We start from the raw sequence: 11,607 nt of genomic DNA, 5'->3' as shown, positions 1-11,607 counted from the left end.
ACCAGAGTAGTTTTAGAGAAATAATCAAGTTAATTTTTTGCTGGGTTTTCAGTATTGACAAATGTATCTGCTGATGTGATACTTACTTCATCCACAAGACTTTTATAACTTTCATTTCTTTCTTTTACTTCATAATTTCTTAAAACACTTACTAGGAGCTCATCAGGTATTTCATCCATAGTACAGTTCCTCTGGGTATGAAAAATATCAGTAGCTTCAATTAGTTCCACATCTTCAGAAGCTTCCAAAAGGCAGGCGTCAAACTCATGATCCCATTCAACATTTGAACTTTTCTTGTTTAGCTTGCTATTTTCTTGCACTGAAGTAAAAGGTATGCTGTCCAATAAGCCTGTAGTATCAACTGTATTTGCTCTTTCTTCAGTGTTATTTTCACCTATTGTACCTACATATTCTTCATCCTTTAAAGAGCAAACATCAAAATTTAGTGTTTTAGATTATACTTTTCTGGTGAGATTGCCATATAGAATACCAATTACATATGACTAAACCTACCCCCAAAGTTCTAGGCTTGTCTAGCTCTGAACAACAGAACACTGCTGGGAGGGTATTTAGGATTCGGGTGGGTGGATGGATGATAGTGGAGATAATGGGAAGGAAGCGCACTGACTGGGAAGTGAAATCCACACATCTTAAAGCTGCCAAGGTTGAAAAACACTGCTATAGAGGATGAATGATGATTATGCAGTGTCCCATATTTGATGAAAAGAGAAGTGGAATTAAGCTTGTAGCCACTGTATATTTCATTATTATTTTCACCTAGAGTGCCAAGTTGCCCTTTTTTGGCTTGTATTAACTGGTTTTGTTCCCATAGGAATATGCTGAAAAAATTATAGCCTTATTAAAGCTAGTGGGAGAACAAAACCTAGTTAATAGAATAACCTCCAATCATTGTAGAAAAGAAACTAAGTATTGATATTTTGTTATAGAAAATAAACTGTTTATATTTATGGTTTTCGATATGCGGTTTTTGTTAGAAATAGGTCGTTTCCATAACAATGTTCTGCACAGAATTGTGCACTTTTTTTTTTTCAGTTATAAAGAACTGCATGCAAACTTCTTTAAACTAACAGAATATAGAGGGACAACTCCAGTTTAAAAGAGTTAAATGCAATCTTCCCTATCTCTTAGTTCAGATAGAAATATTCTATTCAACTATTCCCATTCCAGGTTACTGATATTTCGTTCCAATTTTAGTATATGTGCTGCCAAAGCAAGCACGATATTTACTTTATCCTGCTCTAATGGAGGAAACAAATCTATTTTTAAATGCACACTGAACAAATTTTATAGATTCATGCTGAACTTCGCCCATTTACAGTTTTGTACAGATTTCCAGAAATTTTGTAACAATTCCTGGAAATCGAATCCCAACAAAGTTTCAACTGATGTAGAGCACATATTTCTAAAGGAAGGTTTCCAAATATAGCTTTATAATTACAAAATACATTTAGTAAAGCTTTTTGTTTATAATAATTAAGTTACTTATACGGTAAACAAAGATAAAAAGATATACTTATATATAATTCTGCTAATTTATTACATGTATAAGTTCCTATTTCATAATTATCTATTTGGTTAAGCATATGTCTTATTTTATGCTAAATTTCAGTATTAAAAGAGAAAAACATACCTCTTTGAAAAGGAAGGGCAAGCATACTTCGACTGGTAGTGGAAAACCTATGTCGTGAGTACAAGTGAAATTATATTAGCAATTTATTTAAAATAAGTAATGATAATGGGATAATTACAGAATGTACTCACATTCTGACTTGAAGTTTTCAGCTCTGCAAATAGGATCATGACATTTCTGATACCAATTTTCCTTTTTCAAATCTATTATAATCCTTAAAATATAAATGTGATTTTAGAATTAAAAAGTTTGTTCTGTAATAAATAAGAATGTTATTATTTGATGTCTGTATACCAGGTAATTAATTCCCTCCTTTTCTGTTACTGTTAAGAAAAATAGGACAATCATACATATAAGATAAAGCACTACTGAATGAAATTTGATTTACTAAGACTGTTCATACTGAACATTATGAACATAGAGAAGCGCCCATATATTGGATTTAGAAAGTTCATTGCCATTGTTCATGGATGCTGACTAAAAATGATTACCAGTCAAACTTTTATTCCCTGTATTCCAACATATATCAAATCTTGCTATACTTTTCTTTTTCTTTAAAAATTCTAAACAAAATTACAAAAGCCTATATACCATGAAATAAATATAATTTAGGTTCCAAAACATTAAGTAGATATTAAGAGTAACAAAAAAGTGAACCTACATTATATTATTACTTTTGTGAGCTCTGCCAATATTTCTGCACCACCGATAGTTGGAGATGTCATATACAATAAGCTGTTCAAGTGAAAAGTAATTCCATCTTCTTATCCCTGAAAAACAAGATAGTCTATTTCTTGAAAACAATATAAGTACCTTTCAAAAACATATTTCTCCTGGGTATATTTTTTTTACCTCCTTGGATATTATCTTTCTTGATTAAAGTGCGAACAAAATTATCAATTTCTGGGTAAGGTGAACAATGGCATCCTTCTATTGGAGCTGTAAAAGAAAAAAATTACATCTTTATTCTTACTTAAAAAAATAATCATAGTAAGAGAACCAGTTAGGATTCAATGGGGCACATTTGCATTATACATCAAAATATGTTTGCTAGTTCCTCTCTTGAGTAACAGGAATAGCCTGATTTTCAAACTCAGGGAAAAGGCACTGTATATGAATGAGGAACTGGCAGGTATATTTATGATTAATCCATGTAGTGGATTAGCATTTTGTAACAATATGCCTGGTGTTTTAAAACAAAAGCACTTTAAAATGTTAAAACACTTCCAGTGTGATTTCTTATTTCATTAATATGAGCATTGATCCTCTCTAGTTAAGTCTGCATTAGAAAATACAGTACAAGAAGTCCTCAAGTTACAACTGTAATGGAGCCTGCCCATTATAGTCATAAATTGTAAGAGTTATAAAATGGATCAGTCATGTGATGGACCCATTATACAGCATTTTTGTGGCAGTCATGAACACAGGAGTCACAAACAAACCTATTATTTGCTATGGGCACTGTTTTGCCAGAAACTGAAAGTACTGCTTTTTAGCAAAACTGGTGAAATGTGGTCACCTGGCCATGAAATGAAACTGCCATAAGTGCAGTGGGGTTGCTAAGTGCCTAAAGTGCAGTCATGTGTCTTTGGGGTGGGGGTGGGGGTGTGTGACTGTCAGAACCTTGGATCTAGGTTGTAAGTTCCCTTTTTCAAGCTGCTTGTAATTTCAAGCGGTCGCTAAGTGACCAATTGTAAGTCAAGGACTACCTATAATTTTTTTCATAATTATTCATTGTCAATATTAAAAGGCATCTTGCTCAGAACCAAAGCACATTTCCAAATCTGCAATATTGTTTTACCAATTACCTTACAGAAAGTTAAACCAATAGATACATTATAGCACAGAATTTTTTGGTGAAAGTGCACTCCTGATGCACAGAATTAAGTTTGAAAATTACATTTATTTACATATTGTGAAATACTGATATCAGTGCCATACAATTATTACTAGAACCAACATTTCAATTTAATCTAATGGAAATACCCAGACAGCTGTTTGATAGTTTGTCTTCAAAATATAGGGATGGTTCTCTTGCATGTTCTTGGTTGTCACAAGTCAAAATTTTTAAGCAGTCTGAAAATCTAATGGAAAACAACAAGCATTATAAGCATAATTTTTTCCCAACCATACTTCTCTATTCATATATCTTTTCCATTCCATTGTTGCCCATTAGAAAATGCTATTTTTAGTTTGCAAAGTAGTGTTTTCACTGATATATACTACATATAAAATGACAGAAGTTGACTTAAAGAAATTTCAAGATGCAGACTTGAAATAGAAGAGAGGCAGACCAGGACAAGGATTGCCTTCTATGACAGAACTGTTTCATCTTCAAGGATCCAAATCTGAGAAAACCCAACTCCTCAAACTAGTAACTCTTAGCATGCTTAAACTCTAGTATGATTCTGTGTAACATAAATCACCTCAAAATGTACTGTCTCAAGCATTCCCAACAGACAAAGGACAACGGACAAAGGAAATCTCTATTGCTGCTACAAATAAACATCTTCAATAATAATTAAAAAGAAAGGTAATAATTTGAAATTACTACCTTACATTGCAGATCAAGGAGGACAAAAAATACTGTTCGTCTATGCAAGAATTATTTACAGGTTTAGGAACAAACTTGTTATCTTCTGCAATATTCAAAATGGCAGTGTGTCCTGCTTTTGATGACATGTATAATCGAAAATTTCTATTTTTTGTATAAACTCCTAAGGAAAGAAAAATATAGAAAAGTATATTTTTTTTTAAATCCATGAATACAAATAATTTCAACAGCCATTTTTTAAGACTGGATTTCAGTCTGCATAAGAATGTTTAACCCTACTGAATTATAGTCCTCAGTTTATCGTTGCATTCCCTTAAATACAAAAAGAACATAGAAAAATAAGACAAATTATACATGTGTATGTGTTAAAAAGTTAAACTAGAATTGTCATTTTTTAAAAGAAATATAGATTCCAAAGATTCTCCTTCATGTTGCATAGTTTCTTAAAGAAACCATTTTTCTGAAACAAGTTGGCTAAAAAAACATTACTTTGATGGATTGCTTTTTATTTAAATGAGTGCTTTCCAAGTAAATTACCGTACCCAAAATTGGATCAGGCTGGTTGCAACTGTTTTTTTTGCAGACCTAAGTATTTGTTGAAGTCTCTACCTGTGCTGTCTATTTGCTGTACCAAACCAGATATTTATACAGGTATTCCTCAACCTACGACCACAATTGAGCCTAAAATTTATGTTGCTAAGTGAGATATTAGTTAAGTGATTTTTGCCCCATTTTATGATTTTTCTTGTATAGTTGTTAAGTGAATCAAAGCAGTTGTTAAATTAGTAGTAAAGTTGTTAAGTGAATCTGGTTTCCCCATTGATTTTGCTTGTCTGAAGATTGCAAAAAGGTGATCACGTGGCCCGGGAATACTGCAACCTTCATAAATGTGAGTTAGTTGGAAAGCATGTACCGTATTTTTCGGAGTATAAGACGCACTTCCCCCCCCCCAAAAGAGGGTGAAAATTTGGGTGCTTCTTAAACACTGAATGTAGTCCCGCCCACAAGGCCAAAAACGTGAGGCATGGAGGTGGTGATGGTCTGTGGCAATCACAGCAGACTGGAACAGCTGATTGAGGGTATTCCAGGAGGCCAATCCACCCGCCAATCAGCTGCTGAATCAGGCTGCAATAATGTGCTGAAGCTGACCTGGCTGTTCGCTATTTGCTGCAAGGACATATCTGAGTTTGCAGCAGCAATCACATCCAGAAAGCACACAGAAGTAACTGATTCAGCAGGATTCAATAACTTATCTTTATATATAATATAACACACAAAGTAAAAATACAATACCAAAAGCAATGTGGTAGTAAATTCAAGCAAAACACAAGCAGAGGAGAGGAGTTTCAGTTTTAGTTTCAGAGCAGCATGCAGCTTTAATACAGAACAGTTGAGCTAAGTCAGGGCCAGGCTCCTTGCTGACTCCTTGTTGCTCACATAGCAAATACTGTTTCAGTTTCCAAACAGCCCTCAAAATGTTTTACACACTGACAGAACACTGGCCAGATGAATACCGATAGATGCTGGTAGGCAGAGGCAGATTTTTTTTTTCTTATTTTCCTCCCAAAAACTAAGATGCGTCTTATACTCCGGAGCATCTTATATTCCGAAAAATACAATAAATCATGTGACCATGGGGATGCTTCAATGGTCATAAGTCACTTTTTTCAGTGCCGTTGTAACTTTGAATGGTCACTAAGTGATCTATTGTACCTGTAAGTCAAGGTCTATCTGTAGTACAAATGACAGAGTCAATAATTCCTCTATAAAACTGTATCAACAGTTCCTGGGGCAGTCTGAACTTTCTGACTTTTTGCTGAACCCCAAAAATACTTGTGGGTAATGAAGGAAAAGATTTGGGAAACATTGATTTAAACATTGATTTATTATGATTCAATTTAACATTTATTCTGAATTTTGAACTTTTCAAGTTTTGACATGAGTTCTTCAGTCTGAATGCTTAGGGAAAATATTTTAAACAACACTGTAGACACTGACATTACTTTTCTTCTGAAATCGCTAATAAACGTTCATAAATGGAAATGCAGCAAATACAAATTTAAGGATATATGTAAGCCCAATTTGATGACTGTATAATTCTAAAATTCTATTCTAAAATTAATGTCTACTCTGTAACCTGAAAATTATATTACACATATGCAAAAATTAATTCTTCAAAAAAGCAAATTATATCAAAAATGATGTAATTGCCTATAATTTTTCTGTATTTGTAGGTGCATATAATTGTATGAACGAAGCCCTACAGATATTCTTCCTGTTGCACCATTATAAGATTCAGTATCATACATTGGGGAGAAATTGAATCAGGCCTACATTGCAGCATCAGATGTCATGTAACATCAAATTTGTGCTAGAATTCTGAAACATAGAAGTATATTGAAAAAATTAGTTAAGCAATATACAAATATTCCCTGGAGTGCATAACCAATTCTACATAGACTAAGAGAGAAAAAATACAAAATACCAGATTTGGACTTTCAGATGTATTTGCCAGCTATTTTCCTGTGAATGTCACATTTGAAAATAGTGGAGCCATTCACACAACACAAGCCAATCATGTTCTTAACTAATCAACACCTGACTGCTGTTCAATTCATATTTGCAATAGCTGTTCATAGTTTTTTTAGATCTTAAAATATCATCAGGCACATTGGCGTTTCATAGTTAAGAACATATCCATTAATCATTTTACACCATGAAAATGCTTTGTCCCAATATGCTAATTCTGTAGTACACCCTACATAAGCCATGAATTATTGTTTTCAAAGCTGCACGCCTCAGGGAAAGAAATATTTACAATCTTAAACAATCCTGGCATGCTATGCAAAGCCTAGACAGTATAATATTTAGGTTTATACTTACCAAGATCCACAAACAGTTGCTTTTCTCCTTGTTTACCATTCACTATTAAAAAAGAAAGATCTGAATTTTTTTCTGATGTTTCCGTGTCTGATATTTTGTAAGAGTTCAGTTTCAAGTTTTGACACACATCTTTGACTAAACTGTCGTTTTCAAGACATGTAGGCAAATCAATGGTAGTTTTATAACACCAACCAACAGAGTTGATGTTTTGGAGGTCCACTGCATCTTTATTCTTCATTAAAAGAATGGCAGGTTGCAAAATTGTTCTTAAAAAGTTACCTTTAGAATAATCAGAATAGAGAAAAACAGTATAAAACCATTTGGAAAATCACCATAAAAACCTGGAATTTTCTCTTGTAAAATGTTTAAAATCACAATATTTATTATACAAACTGAACGGTATAAAGTTTATAAAAGCAATTGGATTGGAACATGCATTTGAAATATGAAATATTTACCTATGTGGATATTATTCTTAAATGCAGCATTTTCAAGTAGAAATATTAAATGGCAGCTATATTTTTCTTCAGTGCTGGAATCCAATTTCAAAATATTCTCAGCTGAGCATTTTATTTCATAGTATTCATCTAGTTTTCTACCTATAAACTAAAAAAAAAAATCAAATCACAATGACACGTCTTCATTTCATATTTATGTATGTTCATATATAAAGGCAGACAATCAAAACAAATAGTTCCATATACTAGCAGCAATTCACAACATTCTAATGGTTGTGAGAACTTTTTCAAAAAAATATAGGCCTCTGAGAACCACTGAGAATGACTTCATTATCTCCTAGTAATAGGTAGGACAGGTTTTGAAACTGGAAAGAAAATTTGAAGAGTGAAATAAGTATTTAATCCAAAAGTATTCATTTTGTCCTTTCAGCATTCTATGCCAAATAGGAAAAACTGGCCCACATTTTAGAGTTTCAAGAATCTTTAATGGCTGTCCTCTGCTAGGCTTAAGGCATCTATTTTGCATCCTCTGCAGACTGGAAAAAAAAGTCTGAAAAGCTTGGCTCTATCTTCCAGCAATGTATGGACTGGTGGTGATAAAATAGTCCCAGAGTAAGCATGTGACCTACAGATTACATGTAGAGAAGACTTGCTCAAACCCCTGATACATACCCATTTACATGAAGCATCTGCCATTTCTTTTTCCTCAAATAGCAATCTATTCAGCCACCTGCATAGCAGTTCACTTTGACCATACTATAACAACAGATATATTACAGACACAGTAGAGCAGGGGTGTCAAACTTGCGTTGTCACAGTGATGTCACATTACATATTGGGACTTTTTTCCCCTTTGCTAAACCAGGCATGGGTGTAGCCAGCACGTGACGCATCTGACAGCCCTGCAATAGAGCATGGGAATGGGATGCATGCACACAGCCCTTTGGATTTTAGCAATTTTTAAAAAGTGATTGTCTTTTAACCAACAAAAAAAATAATTGTTACATAATTCAAGTGCTTTTGAACTTTTTTCTTAAATTATAGTTGATACTTCAGTGATTATTCCCAGTATCTTCTACTTCACATAGCACATAGTAGGTTAAAGCATTTAATCTCTTTTTCCAGAATCTCCACTTAGATTCAGATATATAAAACATATATTTAGGTTCCTTTTCTGACAATGTAAAGAATAAAATTTCCTTCAAGCCAAGCTTAATTGCTGGTGACTTTGTGGACAGGTCTGGGTATACTTTAGATGCTTTTTCAACTTACCCCTGAAAAAGTTGGTAATATTTCCATCTATTATTCTTGCCTGAGCTTGCTTAGCTTCTAAGCTCAGAAAAAGTTGGCCACCTTTTCAGATGTCATAATATATCTTGAACCAGACTGTATTGTGTTTCAGGTGCATAAGCTGATGTAGTTCTACTATTGAACTTTCATTCCTTCTTCTGAACCTATTCTATGCACTTCCCCATGTACATTTACAACATTAATTTTCATATGTAAAAATTTATGATACCCTGTTATAAGTTAAATAATTCTTATCATATATCACCTCCCCAAACAAATAATATTGTTTTCTAAAACTGTACTGAAACTTATTTTCAGGTTTAAACTTGAATTTATAGAAAGCTTTTCAATTTCTATTGGCTATTAATTCTCACATTAATCTATTATTACAATTGCAATCTGTTATGTCTGTAATTGCAATTCTCCTTTTTTTAAAAAAAATTACCTTAATTAAGTCTGCTACCATCTGATTTGCATTTGCTCCCTGATTTGTTGGTTTGTAGAATTCCAAATCAAAATAAAGCTTGCAAACAGCTGTTTCTGGGATGATTTCATAACAATGCTTCAGTTTTGTTTCCTGTTTGCTATATTGAAAACCAGAAATATTATTGTCATCATAATTAGGTAAACTATTCCAACTTCCAACTTCAACTATTCCAACAGTACAGTACTGTTGACTAAGGATTCCCCGTCCCCCCAAACTACCAGCAGTTCTAGCTAATATAGATAACAGTGAAGGATGTGAGAGTTGCCATTCAGTAATTCAATAACATCTGGAAGATCTTAGGTTCCTCAGCCAGCTTTGACTAAAACATAGTTGAACTCGGTGATCTATAGAACCATCACAAGAATACTAATCAGCGCAATGTATTAATGTTGCAGAAATGCTATACAAGTTATTTTATACAATATTTTACAATTGTATAATCTTCCATGTTTGTTTTGTTTCTGACCTGACAACTGTGGAAAACCATATTTCAGGAAGGAATGCCAAATGTCAGCTACATTTTTAGGCAAACCTTCATGAGTCACCATATGAAGAACACATAATCTCTAGCTATTCATATTAAGCCTTAAATATCCCAGGGCCTTTCAAAAACTGTCAAATGGGACTGAAAGGGAAAATAATTAACTGCGTGCATAAATGCACCAGCGCGCCTACTGTCCCTATCCTAATATTACTTTTTACTTACTCTTTTCATGTATTCAAATTATGTTTATACTTTTACCTGTTATCTTTTATATGCTTGACAAATAAACTTATGATTATGTATTTACTTAATTTAAATTTAATATATTATATCAAATTTATTTTTATTCTGGCTTTGTTGACTTGTTGGTGCCTATTTCATGCATTTCTCATTTTTAAGGGACCCCCTTAAAATCATAAAATCACAAGTGTCCCAAACATAAGGTACTATATAAGCCAAAATGTTTGCGAGTGACTATTTAAAAGATATCCATATTATCTATTATTCCGACAACAGAATGATCCCAGTCAGTGGTGAAATGTAAAATTTGTTACTACCGGTTCTGTGGGCATGGCTTGATGGGGGGTTAATATGACTGAATGGGCGTGGCCAACTTTTTTTTTTTTTTTACTTTTAAAACCATTTTTTCTACAACCTCAGCTGAAGAGGTTGTAAAAAAATGCTTTTTTAAAGCTTCTGACAATCCCAGCTGACTTGCCTGATTGGCAGAGGCTTTTTTTTTTAAAGCCTCTGACAATCCCAGCTGACTTGTCTGATCGGCAGAGGCTTTTTTTTTTTTTTAAGCCTCTGACGATCCCAGCTGACTTGCCTGATAGGCAGAGGCTTTTTTCCCCTTTAAAAACATTTTTTCTATAACCTCTTTGGCCAAAGAGGTTGTAGAAAAAATGCTTTTAAAAGCCTCTGGTGATCCCAGCTGAGCTGAATGATTATCAGAGGCTTTTTTTTTTTTTTACTTTTAAAAGCATTTTTTCGGCCAAAGAGGTTGTAGAAAAAATGCTTTTAAAAATAAAAAAAAGCCTCTGATGATTGCGTGGCTCAGCTGGGTAATGTGGGGGGTCAGCGCAGGGATTTTTGCTACCAGTTCTCCGAACCACCCGCCTCCAGCGCTACCGGATCGGGTGATCCAGTCCGAACCGGGAGCATTTCACCCCTGATCCCAGTGCTTTTTAAATATTTCAAGAAGCTGCTTAGAGACTTAATGTAAGAAGTTGGATATTCAGTATCACAGCAAAGAGCTAGCATCACAATAAAGAGCTAGCTAGTCTGAATTTAAACTTTATTTTTTAAAAAAAGTCTGATAAAATTCATTATATCTCATAATAATGGGAAAAATAAACGTACGAATACTAAAGGCTGCAATTCTACACAAATTTTGGAATAAACTTCGCTAGACAAAATTTGCATCAATGTAGGCTATAGAAATAATTTTAGTCTCAATCTTCAGGTACATACCGGTAGTAGAACCAAAGTTCTGTATAAGTTGTCACAAGATAGAGCCGTTGATTATTTCCATTGTACTTTTCCAAAGCAAATACATGAACATCCTTTTGAAATAACATCAATGACATACATAACTACATATATTTTTCTGAAAGTCATATTAATCAAAGCTAGTTATTAATTTAGTTCTGTTGTCATATTTTGTCTTGTAACATGCTATGTTTGACAATACAAGAAAGTCATGTGAAAACAATCTTTCTTTAAATATATATTTTTATTTTTTATTACTTGCTGTGTATTATTATATCTAAATCCTGCAATATATTTTTTGCTTAATAT

At 33.4% G+C, this 11,607-nt stretch overlaps 1 protein-coding gene across 4 annotated transcripts in view; it reads right to left on the bottom strand.

Moving 5' to 3' along the window:
* Positions 1-9,348, bottom strand: part of PRIMPOL (primase and DNA directed polymerase) — a 33,670-nt gene extending 24,322 nt beyond the window's left edge. For 3 of the 4 annotated variants that reach the window (XM_070948177.1, XM_070948176.1, XM_070948178.1), the window contains exons 1-10: positions 9,282-9,348; positions 7,547-7,694; positions 7,089-7,367; positions 4,206-4,368; positions 3,638-3,735; positions 2,504-2,590; positions 2,313-2,421; positions 1,783-1,865; positions 1,652-1,698; positions 153-419 (exon numbers count right to left, since the gene is read on the bottom strand). In XM_070948177.1, coding sequence (XP_070804278.1) covers positions 153-419; positions 1,652-1,698; positions 1,783-1,865; positions 2,313-2,421; positions 2,504-2,590; positions 3,638-3,735; positions 4,206-4,368; positions 7,089-7,367; positions 7,547-7,694; positions 9,282-9,302 — 1,302 coding nt within the window. In that variant the 5' untranslated portion in view covers positions 9,303-9,348. Of the gene's footprint in view, positions 1-86; positions 420-1,651; positions 1,699-1,782; positions 1,866-2,312; positions 2,422-2,503; positions 2,591-3,637; positions 3,736-4,205; positions 4,369-7,088; positions 7,368-7,546; positions 7,695-9,281 lie in introns of all 4 variants that reach the window. The other variant, XM_070948174.1, reaches the window with a different exon arrangement.
* Between the last annotated feature and the right edge of the window lie 2,259 nt (positions 9,349-11,607).

The sequence above is a fragment of the Pituophis catenifer genome, unplaced genomic scaffold (assembly GCF_029215685.1).
Source record: "Pituophis catenifer annectens isolate HBS135680 unplaced genomic scaffold, rPitCat1.0.hap2 SCAF_8, whole genome shotgun sequence".
NCBI classification, from domain to species: Eukaryota; Metazoa; Chordata; class Lepidosauria; order Squamata; family Colubridae; genus Pituophis; species Pituophis catenifer.
Note: the sequence above shows the minus strand (reverse complement) of the source record. Positions and strands in the feature narration are given on the sequence as shown.